The sequence below is a fragment of the Astyanax mexicanus genome, chromosome 10 (genome assembly GCF_023375975.1).
Source record: "Astyanax mexicanus isolate ESR-SI-001 chromosome 10, AstMex3_surface, whole genome shotgun sequence".
Lineage (NCBI taxonomy): Eukaryota > Metazoa > Chordata > Actinopteri > Characiformes > Acestrorhamphidae > Astyanax > Astyanax mexicanus.
Genome location: NC_064417.1, coordinates 45675837 through 45699137, shown reverse-complemented (window position 1 = coordinate 45699137; position 23301 = coordinate 45675837). Strand labels below are relative to the sequence as shown.

Below are 23301 nucleotides of genomic sequence, written 5' to 3'. Positions count from 1 at the left end.
CAGCCTGAGGCAAGTCGAGCTTGTCAATCAATTAAATAGCCTACATTGATTGTTGTGCTCTACTTTGTTTTTAAATGGTGGGTTACATTTTCTTGTGGGCTGTGGGATAATAATTTTGTGTTGGATTAAGTTTCCTGCTGTAGAGGATCTGTTCACTTAGATTGTTAGAAAAATGAACAAAATGCACCATTTAAACTAGGGTGCCCACACCTGTACATACATATACAGTGGTTGGACAATAAAACTGAAACACCTGTCATTTTAGTGTGGGAGGTTTCATGGCTAAATTGGAGCAGCCTGGTGGCAAATCTTCATTAATTGCACATTGCACCAGTAAGAGCAGAGTGCGAAGGTTCAATTAGCAGGGTAAGAGCACAGGGTAAAATGCACACAACATTATGGGTGACATACCAGTGTTCAAAAGAGGACAAACTGTTGGTGCACGTCTTGCTGGAGCATATGTGACCAAGACAGCAAGTCTTTGTAATGCATCAAGAGCCACGGTATCCAGAGTAATGTCAGTGAGATACCACCAAGAAAGACCAACCACATCCAACAGGATTAACTGTGGACGCTGTAAGAGGAAGCTGTCTGAAAGGGATGTTCGGGTGCTAACCCGGATTGTATCCAAAAAACCTAAAACCACGGCTGCTCAAATCACGGCAGAATTCAATGTGAACCTCAACTCTCCTGTTTCCACCAGAACTGTCCGACACCACAATTAATTATTGTTGTCTTTAACCAGGTGTTTCAGTTTCATTGTCCAACCCCAGTATGTACATACACATATACTGTGTGTGTGTGTGTGTGTGTGTGTTTGTGTGTGTCTGTACGTATGTGTGTATGTGTGTAACTCTCCAGCCTCTCCAGCCTGAAAGGAGTGAGCTCTTTATTTGAGACGTGTTCTCTAGAAGGACCATAATGAGGATCAATAATAACACTGAGGAAGCCCATTTGATGAACGCAGGTGAAAGGGTTTGAGCACTAATGTGTGGAGGGGGATAAGGGACCTGCATGAATAAAGAATGTGGACATGGGAGAGCAAATTCATTCCATTACTGAGATGGGGAGAGGGAGCGAGCGGGCGCGAGAGAGAGAGCGAGAGAGTGAGAGAGCGCGAGCGAGAGATGAAAGGGCTCACGAGGCTTAATATCACTTTAGAGCAGAGTGTCTAAAGGACTGCTGTTGAAGAACAATGCAGCATCTAGTCTATCTGAATGAAATAATGTGCAATTAAGTGTCGGAATGAGAAGGCCTTTAAATCCAGTTAATGTTTGACGTGCTGGGGAGCATTGTATGGGTGCATGTGTATTAGAGAGATCAAATACAAGTGGAAATTACATCGTTTTTATTGGACGAAGAGCTGGCTGTGATTAAAGCACGAGAGTACAGGAGTCAAACCGAGGACGAGGGCGTGAGGAAAGGAATGCCAATAGTTTTCTTAAGCAAACTTCCGCCGGGAAAGATTTAGAGGCCGGAGGGCAGCGTGTTCCCTTTCCCAGAGAGCAGCCATATGTAACGGTGAGCGAAAGGGAACACGCCCCTTTAGCTCGCGACAGGACGCGTGTGTGTGCGATTGCGACAGAGGACATGGCCTTGGGGTGGCTAGGAGGATTAATTGCCCCCCTGGCATGCAGGCACTGGCAATTCATTGCCCTGACGGAGGGTGGCAGGGTGTTAGCATGGGAGGGTGAAAAGCAGGGTTAATTAAACTCTGCAGTGTAAGACACTCTCATTAATTACCGTGATTAACTTTTTCCTCCCTAATTTAATCAGCTCCAGTTCTTCCTTGTTTTATCACTCGCCTTCCTATCAAGGTGTCATGCTGCTGATTAACTCCAGACTCCCAACTTGCATGACTATAGGCCATTCCCATTGGGCAGAAAACGCTTTTCTAATTTTAGACCATTTTCTGTGCAATTTAAAAGGCCAATTACCTCACAGACTTATTAGGACTCCCACCAACACTAGTTCAACACTAGGAGGATGAAGGCAATACATACCTCCTCCGACACACATGAAGCCAGCATGATCTGCTGCAGATGCAGCACCACTGGGTAGCCTGCTGTGTAGCAGTGATTCAGCTCCAACACATCAGCTAACAGATGCCTGTCTTAACCATCACCACACTAGAAATGACGGGAGAGAGCACCATCTACCCACCCAGAGAGAGCATGGATGATTGTGCTCTCTCGGACTCCGGCTGCTGATGGCAGGGTTCGAATCGTCAGTCCTACAATCATTGTGGCAGTGCGTTATAGCTAGGGCCACAACTAATGACTATTTTGGCAGTCGACTAATCTGATGATTATTTTTTTACAATTAGTTGATTAGTCAACGATTATTTCTGCTATGTCCTTTCTAAAAACGATAGAAACAGCTGAACATGAGATTTAAAAGCCATTTTAATGTCTGGATGTTGTTTAAACGTGGGAAGTACTGATAATTAAAGATTAAATATGTAATCTGTTGTGTTTTGGCACTTTTGGAGACACAAGTGTAACCATTTACCTGTCTCCCATTGCGCCTCTTTCCCCAGCACTTTGTGTAATGCAGTACTAATACAAATTAAAGATTATTCGACAAGGAAATTTGTAGTGGACAAATTGAAATATTTGACATTGTCGATTTTAATGACCAATCATTACAGCCCTAGATATAGTACATTCACACTGCAGTGACGTGAAGCATCGAGTTGAGATTTTCTAAATTATGTAAATGAGAAGTGAGTTTTGCAGGGTGATAGCCAATCAGCACCATGTGGAAAGGGCTTGTCATCACCAGAAAAGCCACAAGTTGAACTCAGAATGAGAAAACGAAGAAGCTCCTAAAGCTATTGGGCTTTCTAAAATAAGTACAACATTTTAAACATTTCAAAACACAGCATAGAGAAATGTAGATGGAATCATAATGATACTAATGGACTATTAACACAAATTTAATCATTTTGTTTTATGTTTAAATAAGTCATTTACAGGACCTTTAGGCTACTAACAGTGCTGTCTCCACCGCATATAAAGCAAACACAACAATGACATCTAAAGCTGATTCATGAAAATACAGTATATGAGCACCGTGATTATAAACGCAGTTCATACTGCTGTAAACTGTACCTCAAAACACTCAAAACCTGCGGGAAGTGTTCACAAAAAAGTTATACAAAAATAAGTAGAAGTAGCTAAAATGAACTAGTGTCTCACTCGGACACAGCGTCTAAATGAAACTCATCACACTCTTGTTTTGGGGCAGACGAGCATGCTTGCGTTTTTAAGCAACGCCCCAATTTGGTCAGTGGACAGCAATGGAGGATCTTTTAAATCATAACTGATGTTGGAAATGTGAGAGATCATCTGCCCTGAATGAAACACCACAGACTAAGATTATACCATACATGCACAGCCTATGCATCCCCATCCTCCAAACTTCATGGGAGTTTATTACAGTTTATTAATTTTATAACTATTATATTGACAAGACAAAATAAGACAAGACAAGACAATCTATAAGGTAGGCAGCTAGAAAACAGTGTGTAATATTGTGGAAAGTGTGGACACAGTGTTTAAAAACTCCAGCAGCACTGCTGTGTCTGATCCACTATAAAACATATTAAGCATGTTTCATATTTACGATTCACACTCATGGGTGTACAACTGCTCTGGGAAAAGATTGGTCTATTAAGAATTGAATTACAGACACCACACACCACAGGATTATCTGAGAAGTTCATCGTTTACGAACACCATGATATCAAGAGACATTTTGCAATTGTTGGGAAGAGCAAACTGGCCTTAAAAATCAGACTGATTATCTTCTAGTGCAGGCCAGACATAAGGTCCTAAGTCTGCAGTGTGTGATTAAAAAATAAGAGGGAATGGAAGACATAAGAGCCGGTCGTGAGGCTGCGGGGAACACCACAGCTGGAGTTCTTCTTCTTAATGGCCTCATTTATTCTGGTCCTAAAATCCACTGTGGTCTCGAAGACACGTACACGGCTCTGGCTTTTTCACCATAAATACCAAGGTGATTAATATAAGGCCCACTCTGCTCTGCTCACAGTGTTATTTTTACATGTGCTAATGCAATAAGGCATGACACTCAGGACATATTCATCTGTCACTTCGAATTTACCTGTGTCTTTTTCACAGCTGAGCTGCTACAGACACCTGCTTTGGTCCCAGCAGCAGGAAAACAGTAAATCTCGTTTGAAAGGAAGCTATCTCAGTTGTAACCTACTCAATCACTGGATCTGACAGGAGAGCCGCAGAGTGCAGAGCACATCAAGACCGGCTTAGGGTTGAAGGGCATGAGGATGACTGGTTTGAAGTTGTGTGTGAGACACAATAAAGACAAAACAGAAACGCTATCAGAGGAGTGTATCAGAAAAGGCTTAAGAGTAGCTGCAAAAAAGCATTCATCAGTGAATGTTTTAACAGTTGGTTTTTCTCATGGGAAATACTTAATCAGCATGAAAAATGAGGAAAAAAACAACTACAATAGGGTATTAAACAGTTCAGAAAAGCAGACAAAGGGGAGCATGTACATTTTAAAGCAGGTCTTAACGCTAAGGCAGCAGGTTTTCATTCCAGCCAAGCAGAAGCACATGGCATCAGGTGCATTTTTAAAGCCTGATCCACTGTTTAAAACACGTGGAATCAGGTTTGCTAATGTACGTTTAGAAAAATAAAAACTTGGAGCCACACCGCGAATTTGTGAATAAGATTGGACATCGCAATATTAAAGCAACTGTTTGTAAGTTTTGGAGATTTGGGGATTCTCATCTATGGTGAGAAAATGTAATTGCAAAAAGCATGTGATAAAGTACATTTACAAATGGTTGTATTCAGAGAATACTCTGTCAGAACCTGGTGAACGAAATGTATATAGAGGATGTAAGTGTTCCATATTGTCATTTAGAGCATTTATTTGCAGAAAATGAGAAATGGCTGAAATAACAAAAAAGATGCAGAGCTTTCAGACCTCAAATAATGCAAAAAAACAAGTTCATATTCATAAAGTTTAAAGAGTTTAGAAATTAAAAACCAGGGTTATTCCACCAAATATGAATCAGTTTTCATGCATCTGGGCATGTTCTCCTTCACCAGTCTTATACACTGCTTTTGGATAACTTTATGCCTTTACTCCTGGTGCATAAAGATTGTGGATTGTGATCATCTATCTTCCTCTTGATTATATTCCAGAGGTTTTTAATTTGGTAATATCAAAGAAAGAATAATTTTTAAGATAAGAGACTGGTCTTTTAATAGTAGATATACAGCTCTGGAAACAATTAGGGAAATTGTTTCCAGAGCTGTATATCTACTATTAAAAGACCAGTCTCTTATCTGTTTGAATGGAAAGATGCCAAAATACTTTAAACCAAAGGTCTAATTACCATTTGTTCTACCACTTTCAACAACATATTTGAAAAATCACTTATAAAATCTGACAAAAAAGGCATAAATAGTAGCGTTTGAATACATAGCGCTAAAAAAAAAAAAAAGTGTTTTTTTTCAGCTTGTTATGGCTACTGCGCCTGCAAGATCTCCACATTGAGGATATATTGTCCCATACCTATATATATGATATATGCAATATATTATATTATTTAGATACTGTATATGCAAAAAATAAATGGCATATGATGTGTTAACAAATTATCTGAGAACAGTGATTAGCTCTGTTCTTTTTTCAAACAACAGAGACAAAATAAAAACAGCATTAACATGCTAATCAGATAATTTGCTTCCTTTCAGATCCCAGGGCTCTTGTCTCCTTTCAAAAGCTGAACTAGTGTTTAATACCCCGCTTTTAGTGAGGTCTCTGTCACGTGCTGCCTTAGCTTGCCAGTTCTCTCATTTCTAATTCTGCTTTTCTTTGAATGAACAATGCTTGAATGAGCAGATAAAGACATTTTGAAGAGTTTAACATTCTGAATATATCTCTATGTTCGCAGTAACCTTGTACCAGAATCATAAGCAGCACCACAGTTACAAGGCCAGATCCTCCTTCAGAAGCTGTGCATGTGACATGAGTATAAAAACATGATGTCGGGGAAAACTCTGGGTGAACCTAACAGATTTTTTTGGTTGTTTTAAGAATTAATCTATTAAAGGAGAAGTCCGGTGTTAAATTGACAGACAGCTTTCTCTTGCGTCCACAGTTAATCCTGTTGGATGTGGTTGGTCCTTCTTGGTGGTATGATGACATTACCCTGGATACCGTGGCTCTTGATACATCACAAAGACTTGCTGTCTTGGTCACAGATGCTCCAGCAAGATGTGCACCAACAATTTGTCCTATTTTGAACTCTGGTATGTCACCCATAATGTTGTGCATTGCAATATTTGGAGCAAAACTGTGCTCTTACACTGCTAATTGAACCTTCGCACTCTGCTCTTACTGGTGCAATGTGCAATTAATGAAGATTGGCCACAAGGCTGCTCCAATTTAACCATGAAACCTCCCACACTAAAATGACAGGTGTTTCAGTTTCATTGTCCAACCCCTGTATGTCTGTCATTACCAGTACAGTGATGGCGGCGCCCGGAGCTACAAAGAAGCGCTATGTAAACAGTGGCTTTAACAAGCTTCTTTTGCAGTTTCAAAGTTATTAATGTCTTGATTTAAATGTCAGGGCTCTCCAGATTTTACCAAGGAGTTGTGGAGCTCCTTTGAGCCTGGACAACGGTGTAAAGAGTAATTTTTTTGGGCAAAATATGCCCAGATACGGCCGTTGTACAGAGTGCTGGGCAAAAAGAACAAAATTACTGGATCTCAGAAAGCTGTAGGAGAGGGATGGTGGGCTATTAAACAAAGTTAAGTACTTTTTAATCATGTTTTACTACACCAAAAGTCAATTTTACAACGGAGTTCACCTTGTGAATATATTGGATGGTATTAGAATATATTGCCCCCCTCCCCAGTTAGGAATACTACGGATTTCATTTAGAAGTACAAATATTAAGGAATGTCGCTTTAACCTCTGGCTTATGGAAAGATTAATCATTTGGAGCTGCAGTCTTGCTGGACACTCTCTATTTTCATAGGTAGCCCATCTGTCTGTGAAGGAGGTGTGTGTGTCAGAGAGTGTGTGTGTGTGTGTGTGTGCACGCTGACAGCCCGTGGCTCCTGTGTGCGTTTCTGTATGTGTGTCTGAGTGTGAGACAGATGGCCGCAGGGTGTGTGAGCACACTGTTGGATTGGGACTTGTTTGTATTGGGGAACATTTTGGGCAGGAATCAGATCCTTAGCACTCCAGAGGCATCCTTCACGCCCTCCTGAACCTCTCCTTCACGTTGTGGCAGAAGTGATGACTGTGCTCAGCTGTACGTTTGCTAGTGCACTCATTGTCAAAGAAACGACTGCAAAAATAGGTGCACCCAAAAACAAGTGTCGGATTGCAATGCTATTGGGAGGGAAGATAAAAGTTACCAGGAACAATAAAGCTTTATAAATTTACACGGATCTGGGCAACCCTTGGTCTTGTTTTTGAACTACACATACAGAAGTAGTGTGTGACCCAACACACCAAATGCCTCGTCATGTGAAGTAGAGGTTCCTTCTGGTGTCTTGTGATAATCTATAGCATGCAACTTTAATATTTACACAGTTCCTGCAGATTTTCCTACACATTTTCACTCGGTTTCATGGTTTTGGCGATGAGGCTGTCTATTGCATAGTACCTGTATTTTCAAGGCAAGCTCTTGTGGATGAGCATTGCTGTGGTGAAACCATGCTCATGTTTGTGTGCTCAGAAAATGTAGAACCACTTCTAGCTGGACCTCAATAAAATAATGTTGGGCTATTAAAATGATGTAATGAGGACCAAAGGTCATACACAGTTGCACAGTGTTGCAACCTACACCTCAACACCAGGAATCATTGATCTTGGCACTGGCCATGGTGCCATCATGCACGGATTTGTTGATCTTTTTCACCAAAAAAAAAAAATGGACTTTTTACTAAAGATCACCCGCTACCATTCTGAATGTTTCCATGACAGTCTGGCATGACCCCCCACCAAGATCCTGAACATCATTTCTGTCAGCTGATTCCTTCTAGATGCATGAGTGAATATCCTTCATGCACCTCATGCTGCCCTGAGCCTTAAGTTTCACTTGCTCTCACTTGCTCCCTCCCTCACTCTCTCGTTTGCTACACTAAGGGAGAGCCAGAGCAGACGGAGTGACCTTCAACCACACCCACCGGGACTTGAGCAAGACTGTGAGAGAATGCAACAGTGGGAGGGGACAGGCCCAAAAAACAAATTGAAGTCAGGGAATGGAAAATCTCTCTCTGAGAACCAGTGGAGCACACAGACGATTGTGACAAGAAAGATGACTCGGCTTCCTATTCCTCTCTCCGTCTCTCTTGGGTCTGATTAAACTGCACACACTCAAAGATGACCCCCCTATGAGGATAAAATGAGGTGGAGTGGGCAGGTTGTAAAATAAAACGAGCAGAGTGAGAGAGAGAGAGAGCAAGAAAGAGGGAATGCGAGAGTAAGAGAGAGAGAGAGAGAGAGAGACCCTTTGAATTTACATGTTATGTGTTGAGAGGAAGGAGACCGGCATGCCAGAGCACTTAAAGGGGAAGCAAGCGGATAACAAGATAATCCTCAATCTCCTGCAATGATAGTGCACCAATTACAAAATAACAACACAGATCCTCCAACTCAAGCACCTTCGCTCGTGAATCCAGAACCATTCTGAGAAGACGCTCTTCACTCTGGAATTCAAGCATCGCTCTTGAGTTTGAGTATCTTTTCAAGCTGCAAGTAACCGAATAAACAAAATGATTAAAATGCCTGTCAATAAAGAACTAATCATTGGACTGGGACATAATCAGGGATATTTTTTTCAGTTGATTAATTTTTTTTTGTATTACTTTATTTACATTTTTTCTCCTAATTTACAAGGCCAATTACCCAACCCACCCACCTTTGGAGTAATGTGGGAAGAGAGTGCCATCTACCCACCCAGAAAGAGCAAGGCCAATTGTGCTCTCTCAGGGCTCCGGTAGCTGATGGCAAGCTACATGAACAGGATTTTAACCGGCGATCACCTTATCATAGTGGCAGCCCATAGCCCGCTGAACCACTTGGATCTCAGTTGATTCATTTTAAGCTCTTAGCTATTAATTTTAAGTGTTACTCAACTTTATCAATCATATGTATTTATTATTTCTGTTTCCCCCCCTATAATCATATTGGCTCAGTGAAATACCATCTATTATTTTCCTGTTGCTATAATACTATGCGTGTGTATATTTGTGTTTTACATTATCATCTACAGTTTCAACTGACCTGTCCCACTGCTTATTTCAATTAACAAAGTTATTAAAAAATAACATTTATACATGTTATGTATGAATGTAATAATATATACAATTGATTACATCAATAAAATGAAAGATTCAAAGGAGCCACTAGTATCTAGTATCGACTTGGGCTGCTTCTAGCCAAGGATAAGGATATACGACATGCACATAAGATGTGGCGAGATAAGATAAAAGCAATGGTGGCAGTTTTGCAACATCTGGATACTAACCAGCCCAGAAGTAGCTCCCAGCCTCATCTGGATGAACAATCATTCATCGCTAGTGGCAGGCTAATCTGGGATTTACTTCTCTCATCTGCGACGCAATTACCAGAGCCATGATTGAACAAGTACCATTGTAATTATCTGAAGGGATGAGGGTGATTGTGCTCCTTGTGTTTGGTCTGTTCAGGCGACTCTGCCTGTGGTCTCCAGTGGAACTGCCAACAGCAGAGCTGTACAATATATCACACCATCGTCACCATTGCAATGTAAGCATGTGAAACAGGACACATTGCAGGCCATGTATATCAAAAAGGAGAATTAATTGTATTAAAGTAATAAATTTTGTGGCAATTTTTGCACAATTCCAATTTTTCATGACATACCTCCTAAATGTAGTTAATCCACATGCATGATCAACCTAACCAAGCTATATAACCATAGCAAGAACAAGCTGTTTGATCAGCATGACTTGCTTACCAGCCTAGGAAATATTTTTGTCTAAATTATCAGCTAGGCAAGATTTAGATGCAGATTAAGCCCAATATTAATTTATTTTCTTTCATTCTTAGGTAAGTGCAGTATTAGTATCATGGTGTGTTGGATCATAGATATCTGCCAAAAACCCAGAGTTTTTTTCCCATCTCAATATCAGAATATAAAGTTTTTCTTCAAATGTCGTGCAGCTCTAACCTACAATACAAAAACGAAGAAAAAAAACACAATAGAGACCGAGAGAGGGAGAAAGAGAGGGTGACACAAGGGAAGAATAAACAGATGACTTTGTGAGTGAGGGAGAAAGGTACTGAGAAAGGAGGGGTAGTGTGTGTGTGTGTGTGTGATAAAGAGAGAGAGAAAGAGAGAGAGAGAGAGAAGATGAGGGAAATATAAAAGGATGACTTGGTCGGAGTCAGAGAGAGAGACGGGAGAGAGAGTGTAGTATTAATACTATGGTATGTTTGATCATTGACTTCTGGTAAAAATCAGATGAACATTCCTGTATTTTAAACAGCAATATAACAGTAAAATATGGAATATTATTGAACTAAAAAAAGTATTGAATATAAGAGAGAGAATGATAAGCGTGAAGTATAAATGGAGGACTTTGAGTGAGAGAGAAAGGTAGTGAGGGAGGCATGAAAAGATGGGGTGAAAACAACTGTTATAATACAAGAATAAATCAGTAAAAATATGGAATATTTAATATTTTTTTGAATTATTGAATAAAAATATCACAATACGTAATGCAAAATCCCTAGCTATTAGTACAAAATAGAAGAAAAACCCCACATAATAGAGAGAGAGAGAGAAAGAGAGAGAGAGAATGACACAAGGGAAGTATAAATGGAGGGAGGTATAGAGAGAGAGAGAGAGAGAGAGAGAGAGAGAGAGAGAGAGAGAGAGAGAGAGAGAGAGAGAGAGAGAGAGAGGTGTAAAGGAAGAATAAACCAATGAATGAGGAAGAAAGGTAGTAATTGCAGTATTAATACCATTATTAGTATTAATTAATGGTATGATAGTTAATTGACTTCTGGCAAAACTGGGTGAAAATTCATGTTAAATACAGCAATATAACAAAGTAGCAAATCAATTATTTAAAAATTTGGAAATTAGAGAATATTAATTTAATTATTGGATAAATTTATATAAATAGAAGAAGAAAAACCCACATAGTGGTAGTGAGTAAGAGAGATGGAGAGAGAGGGAGAGAAAGAGAGCGATAGTGTGAGAGAGAAAGACAGAGAGAGGGAGGTAGTGTGTGTGTGTGTGAGAGAGAGAGAGAGAGAGAGAGAGAGAGAGAGAGAGAGAGAGAGAGAGAGAGAGAGAGAGGAGGGGAGGGCACGTACTCTGCCTACAAATCACACACTGCAATCAGAAACTCTGTGAGGCGGCGTGCTCTCTCTCTTCAGTTTTCCTCTCGTTTCCCCTCGGCTGAAGTGTTTACGGAGCACCGGCTCGTCGAGTGAAGCAACTTCCAGAGGGGAGCCGCTGCGTGCCGAGACCGCGCCGCACTTCTGCCCGACTTCTCCTGCGCTCAGCCCGGGCAGCGGGAGCAGAGCCGCGCCGCGCCGCCCGGAGAGAAGCTGGAGAAACAACGTGCGCCCTGAAATTAAACAAAAACCCTCCGGCTTTCATGTGAGGCCCCGGGAGAGCGCGTTTATTCCCGGGAGAGTACGCAGAGGCAGGGAGAAGATATCTCCGCCGTTTTCCGCCCTCAGCCTGTCTGGAAGCTGGAGCGAGTTGTTTTATTGGACAATGTAGCTATTGAGCTTCCAGCAGCCTAAATAAATGGCTTCTTTGGGTTTAGCGGTATGTGGTAATGCTGAGGTGCAGCGACCGCAGCGCTTTATCGAGACCACTGGAGGATTTTGGACGCATGCGACTGAAAGCCCGGGATCTGAACCGATCAACTTGAGGTAATGATCAGAGATTAGAGAAAGCTGTGCTTCTCTTTTTACTGGAGTGAAGAGAAGAGCTGTTATAGCTCCACACTGCCTGTCTGTAGTTACTAATCCCGCTGTGTTTAGAACAAGAAGTTGACTTTCAACTAAAGGGGTATAAATCTGTACCATATTCGGGATGCGCCGAATATTCGGAAGCTGAAACTACTCGACTGAAAATAAAAAACGTTTTAAAAAGCACGGTTGTGCTCGGCTGAATAAGTAAAAAGACGGGATATATTGTACCAACAATGATTAATCTTCCTTTTTGGGTCATACTGATGGTAACCTGTTGGTTTATGTGCTGTAATGCCACTCATGATTAAAAACAATTTATTTAATATGTCCTTATAAGAGAAACTAGAAAGTATCTCGCTTTTATGAGTCATTACGTCGTTAAAACGAAATACTATGTCATAATTATGAGAAAGTATCTTGTTTTTATGAGTTATTATGTCGTTAAAACCACATAGTATGTCGTAATTATGAAAAAGTATATCTCGTTTTTATGAGTTATGTCGTTAAACTGACATAGTATGTCGTAATTATGAGAAAGTATCTTGTTTTTATGAGTTATTATGTCGTAAAACGACATACTATGTCGTAGTTCTGAAATAAATATCTCAATTATAAGAAGGTTTGTGTGTCTACCACCGCACTACAGCGTTTCTCAGACTAAATGTCGCAGTTAATTGAATTTGAAATTTACTTTTTATGTGGAAACTGAAACTGCACAAAATTAAAGTCACTTTTATTGCAGGTTTTGATTACTTTTGCTGCTTTTTTCACAACTGCTTAAATTAAATATACCAAATGTTTTGCTTTTCAAAGAAAAAGGCTATTACGAAATGACAATTTAAGAATATTTATGAACACTGAAATGTTCTACATAAGCACACATACAAACAAAGCCCAACATTGCTTGGTATGGATTATTTGGTCTTTTTACTTATTCTGTTAAACATTTTCAGCCAAATTATTTCAGTTTCCAAATACTTGGTGGATCACTAATCACAATACATTATTGTCCACACAAATCACAACCATTACAATATTATCCACTCCTTCTTCAAAGTGTTGGATGTACTGAATTTGGATTCATTACCTTTAAACCTACTTAAACTAAACTAAAATCTGTTTGGCCTACATTGCTAATTCCCGAATCGCTCAACACTATGGCTGCACAATATTTTAACTAATTTATATTATGGGAGGAATTATTCTTCTACAGTATATATTGTAATGGTAAAGTTATAGCATAAGTATGATTTAATTTAATAAATGTATGTGACAGCACATCTTGCAATGCTGATACTGAAACAATACATATTGTGCAACCCTAATCTACATCAGGGAATAAAAAAAATACATTGATGGAATAACCTGGTGGTTCAGTATATTGAGGTAGTCAGCTGACCTCATTCTTTGGGCACATAACCTTCCTGAAGCTAGACCTGACCAACTGCAGCAAACCCAGATCATAGCTCCGCCCCCACAGGCTTGTACAGTTGACGCTAGGCATGATGTTTAGCCTCAATCACTTAAGGCTACACACCTGTTTAGTTCCATTTCTTTGAGTTCCACTTGTTTGCACTGTGCGTGTGGAAATGCTCTTACTTTCACCTTTAAACATATCCCTGAGTTCTAGTGTTGTTTTTCTACCATTTGATCTTATCAAACGTTTAAGTGGTCGTCAGTCATGATCATTCCTCACAGATGATATTTCCACTTTTTTAAATTTGCTGGAGAGTTCTTAACCATATTTTAGTAGTTTCAGCATCTCCTTAGATGTTTTCTCTGCATTATGCAATCCAATATGTAGCTAACAGAAGAAAGTCTTTTCCATGACCACAGGATGTGTTTTTTTATGATTGTTTAACAAAATGAGTTAGGGTTAACTAACTTGTTGCCAGCTGAAACATAAATCCCCCTTCCAGTAATTATTCAATGGAAGGCTCTTACCTATTTGCTCAGTTAAATCCAGGTAGTGACCTTTTTTATTTTTTGGGCCAGGCAGTGTAATTTATTAAATGTACTGTATAAAAAAAGGAGAGAGAACTCAAGGTCTTTGTTATTTGCCACCTGATTAAGTTGTACTTTTCATAGGAAAACCTTGAATTTACTTCTTTAAATCTCGTCTTTGGATTTGTAACAATTACTGAACTATTTTAGTGCTATACAGAACCAGGTAAGCAATTTTCTGGAATAATAATAAACAGAATTCTGTTTTTCCTGGTATAAAAGGTTATCTCTTAGTACTACAGTGTGCGTTTTTACATGGGTTTACACTCAAGGACTTTATTCTGTGCCCAGCGCCAGCAGCAACACGGTCCAAGCATCTGCCACAGTTGTCCCCTATTGATGCCACTGCATTGGCTTTCAGCAGACCTGGTGATATATTTAATATATACATGTGGAAGATCAATGGTCTAACCTTGGACGTAACCGTTGGCGAAAATATCACACTCTCAGTGAATGAGGGACCGTGGCAGATGGCCAACCTCCAGCACTTCGAGGTAAAGGACATGGTCATGCCCACATAATTTAAATAGGCACCCAGCTCAGCTCTACTCCACAACTGCAGAAGCACACAATGTGTAACTGTCCAAAATAGTGTTTTTGCAGAAGGTCTGCTTGTAGTAAAGTTTGAAAGCTTCTGAGAAAGGTCAGTTGGGATCACTCTTTTAAGCGTTATGCGAGCCACTAGTCCCCTAGTTCATTAAGCCGAGCAGGCTTGTCCCATTGTTCTGCACTCAAGTGAAGGCCATCAAGGAATTCAAGCCTGAATAATGTACGCAAGCTTACACACGGACGCACATTCACCTGTGCACTTTTCCAAGCCATTACTCACATTTATGCTAAAATAGGACGCATTGCCTGTCGGCACTGCCACTCCGTAGGCACTGGATGATGAAGTCTACTCATTATTGATGTGCCTGGAGGACGGGCATGCTCTCATCCAAGTGTCTTCATTCATATCCAAGCGAGTTACGAATTACGGGTTGACAGTTGAGTCAGAACGACAAGGCGAAGCCTGACGAGTAAGCAAGGCAAGAATGAGAATACAATGATGATGCGTGTTCTAAACGAACGTTGTGTTATTTAGTGTTAATTAGTGGTGTACAATATGGATTAAAAAAAAATGTATGAGCAAAAACACTGTTGAATATCCTGATATCAAAGTGAAACATGATAAATTGGCATTTTTAGCTTAGCTGCGCTAAAAACTTTTTCTAGGATTAAATATACTGCACTATACGGTATCGTTTTTGTGTTTGTGCTTATCAAATGCATATGGCAAACATGCGGTAAGAATAAGGCTGTCAAATTCTGTAAAACTAACATCAATGAATCCATATTCCCCATCCCTGGTATTTGCTTATTTAGGTGCATTTTATCCTCTTCATGAACACAAATGCTGTGAAGTATTATATAGAATTGTCTTGCAATGTATTAGCGCATTGCAGAATGACAGAATTGTGATTGTGTTTTTTCGGTGTGGACCTCTACCTCACTCTGCCTCCAGTCTAGTTATGTCATGTGATCAATCTGCTGTGTGAACAGCTCCCTGTTGCTGCGCACTGCTAATGCAATTTCTGATTGCTGTTATTCACAAATGTTATTGCAGCTCTTTCAATGTGTTTAACATTAACTTATATCACAATAAAAATTAAGATATAATTTATCTTGCACTCTTAATTCAAATATTATCTGATAGTGAGTAACATAACATATTATTCACAATCCGCTTCACTTAATTATCATAAACCAGGACTAATGACACTCTCTGTAATCTGTAATGAAAAGCAGACAATATTCATAATATGCTCATAATAGTATACTGTGGTAATTGTTATTACAAAATTTGTGAACAATTGATTCACCCTCTAATCTCAGTCTTCATTGATATCCCAGCAAATTAATATAAAATCACAGAACACTATGAAGAACACCGACAATGAATGTTTGTAACCACTTATTAAATGCCCTGTCATTAACATCAGTCAGTGACAGGTAGTGTAAAATATTTTGAATTATCGAAAAATCATATCACTTTGTAGTTCTATAATTACAGACTGTAGTCATTATATCTCTCTGCATACATTACATAAATTATAGGTGAAGGACTACATAATGACCAACACAAACTGTGCAGCAACAGATTCAGATTCAGAGCTTCTGTCTCTGACTTTACTTTATCTACAAGGTGGAGCAGCTGTAGGAAGGAGCGTCTAATCGAGATTACTCTTCCACCAAAAGAACTCTGGTTCTTGAACCAGTTCTGTTTGGGATTATAAGAAGTGAGGTGCTTTTCAGCAAACCATCCCATAATTCCACAAGTTTTAGTGGAGCTGTCAAGTCATCACATCATATGTCATCAACAGAGGGCGTTGCCCACAGATGTAATCACAGTTCGTGCTTAAGAACCTAGTATTTTTCTGTTTCTGCTGTGAACGAATATTTATGGTTCCAGAACCTACTTTTGTGGTGGAAACACAGCAAATGGTTAAAAATTAGGCTTGCAAACCAGAACCGGTGCAGGGTCCACGTTGGTGGAAAAGTGCTAAGAGTGGAGGACAGTGAGTGAAGAACACAGTGTTTAAAAACTTCAGCAGCACTGCTGTATCTGATCTATTCACACCACCAGTGCAACACACACTGACACCTCATACACCACCTTCATTTATAGTCACTGTAGTGCTGGGAATAACGACCCACCACCCAAATAATACAGTCTCTGCTCTGTGGTTGTTTTCTATCCTGTGGGGTCCTAAACATTGAAGAACATGGTGAAAAGGGGATAATTTAGTATGCAAAGAAACAGATACAGGACTCCATCCTGTAACTATAGAACTACTAAGTCTTCCTTTATGATCAGTGGAGGGGAAAAGAAGTATAAAAGGTTCAGATTCAATGTTGTGCTTGATTTGTTTATACTGATATTGAGTTATTGCCCAGCCCTACTTGACAGGTAAAGCTGCTATGCGCCAAGATTTCAGTTTGGTTTGAAAACACACTGATTATCAGCCATGTGTTCAGCTTAGTGCGTTTAATAAAATATTCCTCCTCTTCTTTAAATTCTAGTTCTAACAGAAGGCAGATTTGGAGGCAGTTTAATTTGAGTGCTAGAAAGGCTGGAAATCAGCTGCAGGATCAAGAATGATGGTAATAAAAAAAAGTATCTAGTTCTAATCAAATATTAGCAGCGCAGACACTCTTTTCATTCCGCCGAGAAGATTAATCATTCTAGGTCATTTACCAAACACATTTTCTTCATTTCCTCCACGCTAAGTATTAATGCATTTCGTTCTACACTTTCCAGTTATGAACACATTTCTATCTCCTCCAATCTCATGTTCTTAAATCTGATGTCTTTTTCTCCAACCCAGCAGCAGGTCTCCAGTGCTTTCTCAGCCTCTCACGTCACCCTCATCATCCTCCCTCTCTCCGGGCTTATTTATGAACTATTACCATCATGCGCTTACACTTTATTAGACCTGTAAAAAGCCCAGGGAATGAATCATTGTCTCTGCCTTTCTCTCCCTATTCCCACTCTTCCAGCACACCCACTTCTCCACATATGCCTCTGCACACACACACACACACACACACACACACACACACACACACACACACACACACACACACACACACACACACACACACACACACACACACACACACACACACACACACACACACACACACACACACACACACACTAACCCAGCCCAACCAAACCGAACCCCCACGCAACCGTCCATGTCCCCTTCCACCTCTACACTCAAATCCCATACAACTCACAGCCCACACAAGCTCCCAACCAGGGGTGGGCGATACGGCCCTAAAATAATACCACAATATTTCCTCAACTTTTGGTTGATATAATATAATTATGAGCACGGTTGAGTCAGAGCAAAAGGGCAAACTTCGACGACTGGGCTGAACAATATGACCAAAAAATTTTATCATTTCTAAATTTGGATCAATATAAAATCCACAGAAAAACTCAAATCACAAGTCAAAATCAACCATATAGGCTTCTGACTATATAATATCACAGAATGTTAGGCTATATGTTATATAAAATTATTTTTTTGAGATAGTATATTCTTAAAATAAGTAAAATATCAGTATAATATCAGTATTTTAATCTATGTTTTGCAATTTTTGTGATATTTTGTAAATATGACTATTCTTATACTAAATATTTTAGTACTTTCATAAATATACTGTACTTAAGAGATGTGGCATATCATATCTTACACAATATATTATGATAGCAATATTGTGATTATAAAAAAATCCATACATTATAGCTAATAGCTATTCTTATTTACTGAAATTTTTTGTGCTAGGTGTTTTTAGCATAAATATTTTGATGTTTGCAGTTTATATGCATGTACTAAAAACACTTTAGTATTTTAGTAGTTTTTTTCTTTAGTACATTATTTTTATGTCACATTATTTATTTTGTTACATAATGCAATATTTTTTTTGGTAAGTTATTAGTGTTTACGAAAATGTTTGAAAGTGTTATATAAAACTTTTATTTTGTTGAGATAGTATATTCTTAAATTACTGATCCCTAATACTATTAACAAAAAAATGTTACATTATTTAGGGCAAGTATAACAGTTTTAAACATTCATTAGAAACAAGAAAACTAAGCTTTTGTCTATTTTATATGTTATATATGTTCTATTTAACAGTACAAGCGTACCTTACCAGGTACCTTCACATGCATATTATATATACAGCTGTGGGAAAAAATACTTCAAAATCATGAGTTTCTTTGCTTTTTACCAAATTGAAAACCTCTGGAATATAATCAAGAGAAAGATGGATGATCAGAAGCAATCAGACCAAGCTGAACTGCTTGAGTTTTTGCACTAGGAGTGGCATAAAAATAGCCAAAAGCAGAGTGTAAGACTGGTGGAGGAGGACATAAGAGATGCATTAAAACCAGATTAAAAAACAGGGTTATTCCACCAAATATTGATTTCTGAACTCTTTAATATTTATGAATATAAACTTTTTTTTGTATTATTTGAGGTTTGAAAGCTCTGCATCTTTTTCAGACATCATTTTATTTTCTGCAAATAAACAAATACATTCTGTAAATGACAATATTTGTATTTGAAATTTAGGAGAAATGTCTGTACTTTATAGAATGAAACAATTATGTTCATTTTACTCAAACAATGTAAATATAAATTGCAAAATCAGAGAAACTGATTCAGAAACTGAAGTCTCTTTAATTTTTTTTTCCAGAGCTGTTTATGTATAGAAAAACAAAGAAATTCATAGGGGATATCCAGTGCTATAATTTCTTATCGTTTTAAAGAAGACTAATATAGGAATACATACTGGATATCCAGGGCTATAACTTTTTATTGCTTTAAAGAAGAATATAAGAATTCATACTGGATATTCAAGGCTATAACTTATTTTAAAACACTTCTTTAAAAATATTACACAGCTGGCCTTTTTCTTTTCCCCCCTTCTTGTTCCATCACTGTTTTAAGGAGATAATCACTGGACCAGTGCCTGCAAAAATCAAAAAGGCAGAGCAGCCACGAGGAAAACAAGCTTTGACAGCTTTCCTGGCCTCACTTCAACACAATTAATCAATAATAAATAAGGAGGTGACACTACAGCAAGTCTGTCCTCTACAGGAAACTTGGCGAAACCAGGAGGATAGAAGGAAAGAAATGTTAAAACTTTAATGAGCTCAGATAAATTCATAACAAGGTGATTTCTTGGGATATGCGCAGTTTCACTGGTGTGGAGGAGCATGTGCTCATGTATCGGCAATGATTTAAGCACTGTAACTAGATGTCTAAAACCGCAAGCATCCAGCAGCAAACATCCCAAGTTCCACTTGGGGGAACTTACATAATCTATAAATAGACCTTCCAGCAAAAACAGCACTAGAGGTTGAAACAGAACACAAATTTAATTTGCTTTGGTCGTGCCAAGGAAAAACAAATCATATTATAGATGGGAAATTGCAAATATCTCTGTAGGCTGTGCTTTAGTGTGTAATAAAATGCCTGAAGTAGCAAAGTTAGTCAGATTTAGGGGTGTAAGAGAATAATCATATATCAGAGTATTCAGATATTTTGTTTTGCATTCTCAAAAACACAGTATTGATTTTTTTTTAAATAAATATTTTATATGCAAAAAAATCTGTCTTCACTTCCACTTTCCTTAAATAAATTTTTCTTTTTTCTTTTACTTAAATTTTTGTGCACGTAATGGTGTGTTTAATTTATCACTGATTAATTTATTGGTCTGTTGGTATGTCATCTGGGATATTAAATATGCTTAATATATATCTGTATTCTTGTATTTCTTTAAAAGCAAGAGAAAATATATTTTCTTAATTATAATTGCAATGGTGGGAAATTTGGCAAAAATGAATGGAAACCTGTGGCATTAAATTTTTCTTTGACAAAAAAAAAAAACAAAAAAAAAAAGTTTCGGTGTATCCTTAACAGATATCACCAGAAATCCCAAAAGGCCAACCATTTGACATGTCAGGATATCAATAATACTCTGTGTATTAAAAATTGGGTAAAATATAGGTTTTGACACTGCCTTTGACATTGCACCTGATTCTAAAACGATACATTTTGTGCAGCCCCAATGCACTGAATCACAGGATTTCTGCTGAAACACTGCCTTTGCCAGAATTGCAAAGATTTCTCATTAGAAATCACGTGCATAACCGTTTTTTTCACCACCTTCATTCTGCAGGTCAACAGACTGAAAGCTGCTGAGCCCCTGTTCAAACACTGCAGTGTGATAAACGTGGCCACAGGGGAATGTAAATAGTCCATTGTTGAATTACAGAATATGTAATTACGGATACATGCACTATTCATAAGGCGAGCTATTGTGTGGTAAATCTGTGCTCGATGCTTTTTGCTGTTTACGAGGGGAGATAAATCCTCCACCAAAACGAGGGGGAAACGGTTCCCCAGCACGCTCTAATTTAATGCAAGCACTGTTTGTGATGGTTATGTATGCAGGACCATGAAGTGTGTGTGACTTCCAAAAGTATCCAGACACTTTCCTTAATGAGTAAACGCACTCTAACTGTGTCCTTGTTTCTCCTTCCATGGCAGGCATGTTGCCCTCGCCCCAGGTGTGCGTGTCTACCCTGGTGACTGTGAGCACAATGGCAGTGGTTGACCTCTACCTGCTGGAGCAGAGCATGCTGGGGCCTCGGGGTGGCGGGAGGCCAGCGGTGTGGCCGTGTGTTGCGGTCGCTTTGGGAGACCTGTGCTTCTTGCTGGCGCTGCGCTTCGTGTCGGCTGGCGTGGTCCAGGAGGCGCGGTCGCCTCGCCGTGGCTTTGCCAACGCTCTCTGGTTCCTATTCCTGTCCTTGCTACAGCTGAAGCTCTTCTTCGTGTGCCAGAACTACAGGCAGGAACGGCGTCCCCCTGATCCGCTGGCTCGTAAGACCCTCACGCTGCTGCTTTCTGTATGCCTGCCCTCGCTGTTCCTTATCTTGACTGGTGCGGACCACATGACTCCATTGCGCAGGAAGCAGGAGGTGAGGAGTCGGCTGCTGTGGGTGGTGGTGGACCTGCTGGACGTTCTGGATCTACAGGCCGGGCTGTGGGAGGCTCAGAGCAGTGTGGGAGTTCCTCTATGGGTGGACGGCATCGTGTTCTTTTACTGTTACGTGCTGCTGCTCCTGCTGCCCTGCGTTTCGCTCACAGAGCTGGGGGCGGCGGCATTGCCAGGCCTGAGGGGACCTAGGAGGGAGGCTGTCTATCCCTGGCTCAGTCTTATCACCATTAATATCTTCACCCTGGCCCTCAGGGGGGTGGGAATGCTGTGGTACAGGGACCCAAGGGTGTCCACAGTGTTCCTTGGGAAGAACCTGCTGGCTCTGGCCGTGAAGCTCAGTTCTGCCTGGGAGAGACACAGGCAGGGGGAGGGAAGGGGGCAGGGTGCAGGAACAGACGCAGCAGCAGCGAGTAGCCAGAGTGTGGGAGCAGCTGTGGAGCAAGGAGAAGAACAAGGACAAGGGCGAACATCTCCGGTACCGCAGTCATCACGGTACCACTCGCTCTCACGCACTCACGGACACGGACACACTCTCTCACATGTGAGTCTGAACGCTGCCGAGACTTCCCTGGGACCCGCCTACATTTCCCACGAGCTCTAGGCAGAAAGAGCGATAAGCGTCCCTCCATCAGATGCTGAGGTTCAACAGCAGCAGCAGCAGCAACTGCGATAGCGTCGATTGGGCTGCCGAGGGGCGTTCCTGCAGACCATTCATGTGATTTGGCCAAGGAGTAACTCATCTTGTTAGCACACTCTGTACAAATGAGGGTTGGTTCTGTGTGATTCACTGTTGTGTATGAAGAAATAAATGGGGTTCAGCTGAGAGATAAAGTAAAGTAATTAATCAAGTGCCTTCTTTTACGACAACGATTAAAACTGAGGTTGTTTCTCTCAATCCCTTTCATCATGAATTTTAACCTGTACCGTGTACTGTGAAGCATGACCTCCATTAGTACTTCTCTCTGTAATAAAATGTTTGTTAGACACCTATCTCTTTCACTTTACTCGCTCAATAACGGATATGCTCATAGCTAGGGCCGGGCAACGTATACAGGGGCAGTGGTGGCTTAGTGGTTATATCACTGGGTTATAGATGACAGTGGTGTGTTTAGGGCTGGGCAATATATCGCAAATATTGATATATTTACAACAATTATATAAAACTATTATACAAGATATCAAAATATGAACAAATTGTAACATATCAGACCTGCTACATGTCATCTGGGTGCGATTTGCTTCTAGAAAAGAAAGAAATGCGCAAAAAAAAATGCCAGGTCAAAAGTCCAAATGTAAATCTATACAGTAACCATACAAAAAAACTAATACAACATTTTAAGTAAGCATAATAATAAAAATGTAGCTAGCATCTAACCAGAAGTGCAATATAGAGCATTTTTTACATAATGTGCCATTTTAACCAGTTCTACTGGTATTAGCAATGAAAATAAACTTTGATTTGAGCTTTGATTTTTTTTTTAAATGTCCATTTAGAAAGCCTTTGTCTGAAGTAAAGGAGTGCTGGAATAGATGGTGTTATTGCACACTCTACTGCAGCATTTACACACTTACACACAGCACATTCACACTTTTATCATAATAACTAGAAAAAGACACAGAAACACAGAGAACTCTATAACTATTAAAGTTTAAATCTTTCATTTAAAGAAATTAGTAACAGACTTTTGGACAAGTCTCAGTTTCAGCAGTGAAGAGAAGATTTAGAGGTCTGACTG

The 23301-nt window shown here is 39.7% G+C and overlaps 2 protein-coding genes across 2 annotated transcripts in view; one reads left to right on the top strand and one right to left on the bottom strand.

Moving 5' to 3' along the window:
- Positions 1-23301, bottom strand: part of mrpl11 (mitochondrial ribosomal protein L11) — an 82588-nt gene that overhangs the window by 35924 nt on the left and 23363 nt on the right. The gene's annotated exons all lie outside the window — the stretch shown is intronic.
- Positions 11389-22549, top strand: tmem265 (transmembrane protein 265). Its single transcript, XM_049484032.1, has 2 exons — positions 11389-11956; positions 21115-22549. Exon 2 carries the CDS (start codon positions 21117-21119, stop codon positions 22164-22166), a length of 1050 nt encoding a protein of 349 aa, XP_049339989.1. The 5' UTR covers positions 11389-11956; positions 21115-21116; the 3' UTR covers positions 22167-22549.

What these genes read in the sequence shown, in the direction of transcription:
- tmem265 (XM_049484032.1), top strand. Translation starts at nt 21,117, where the DNA reads ATGTTGCCCTCGCCCCAGGTGTGCGTGTCTACCCTGGTGACTGTGAGC.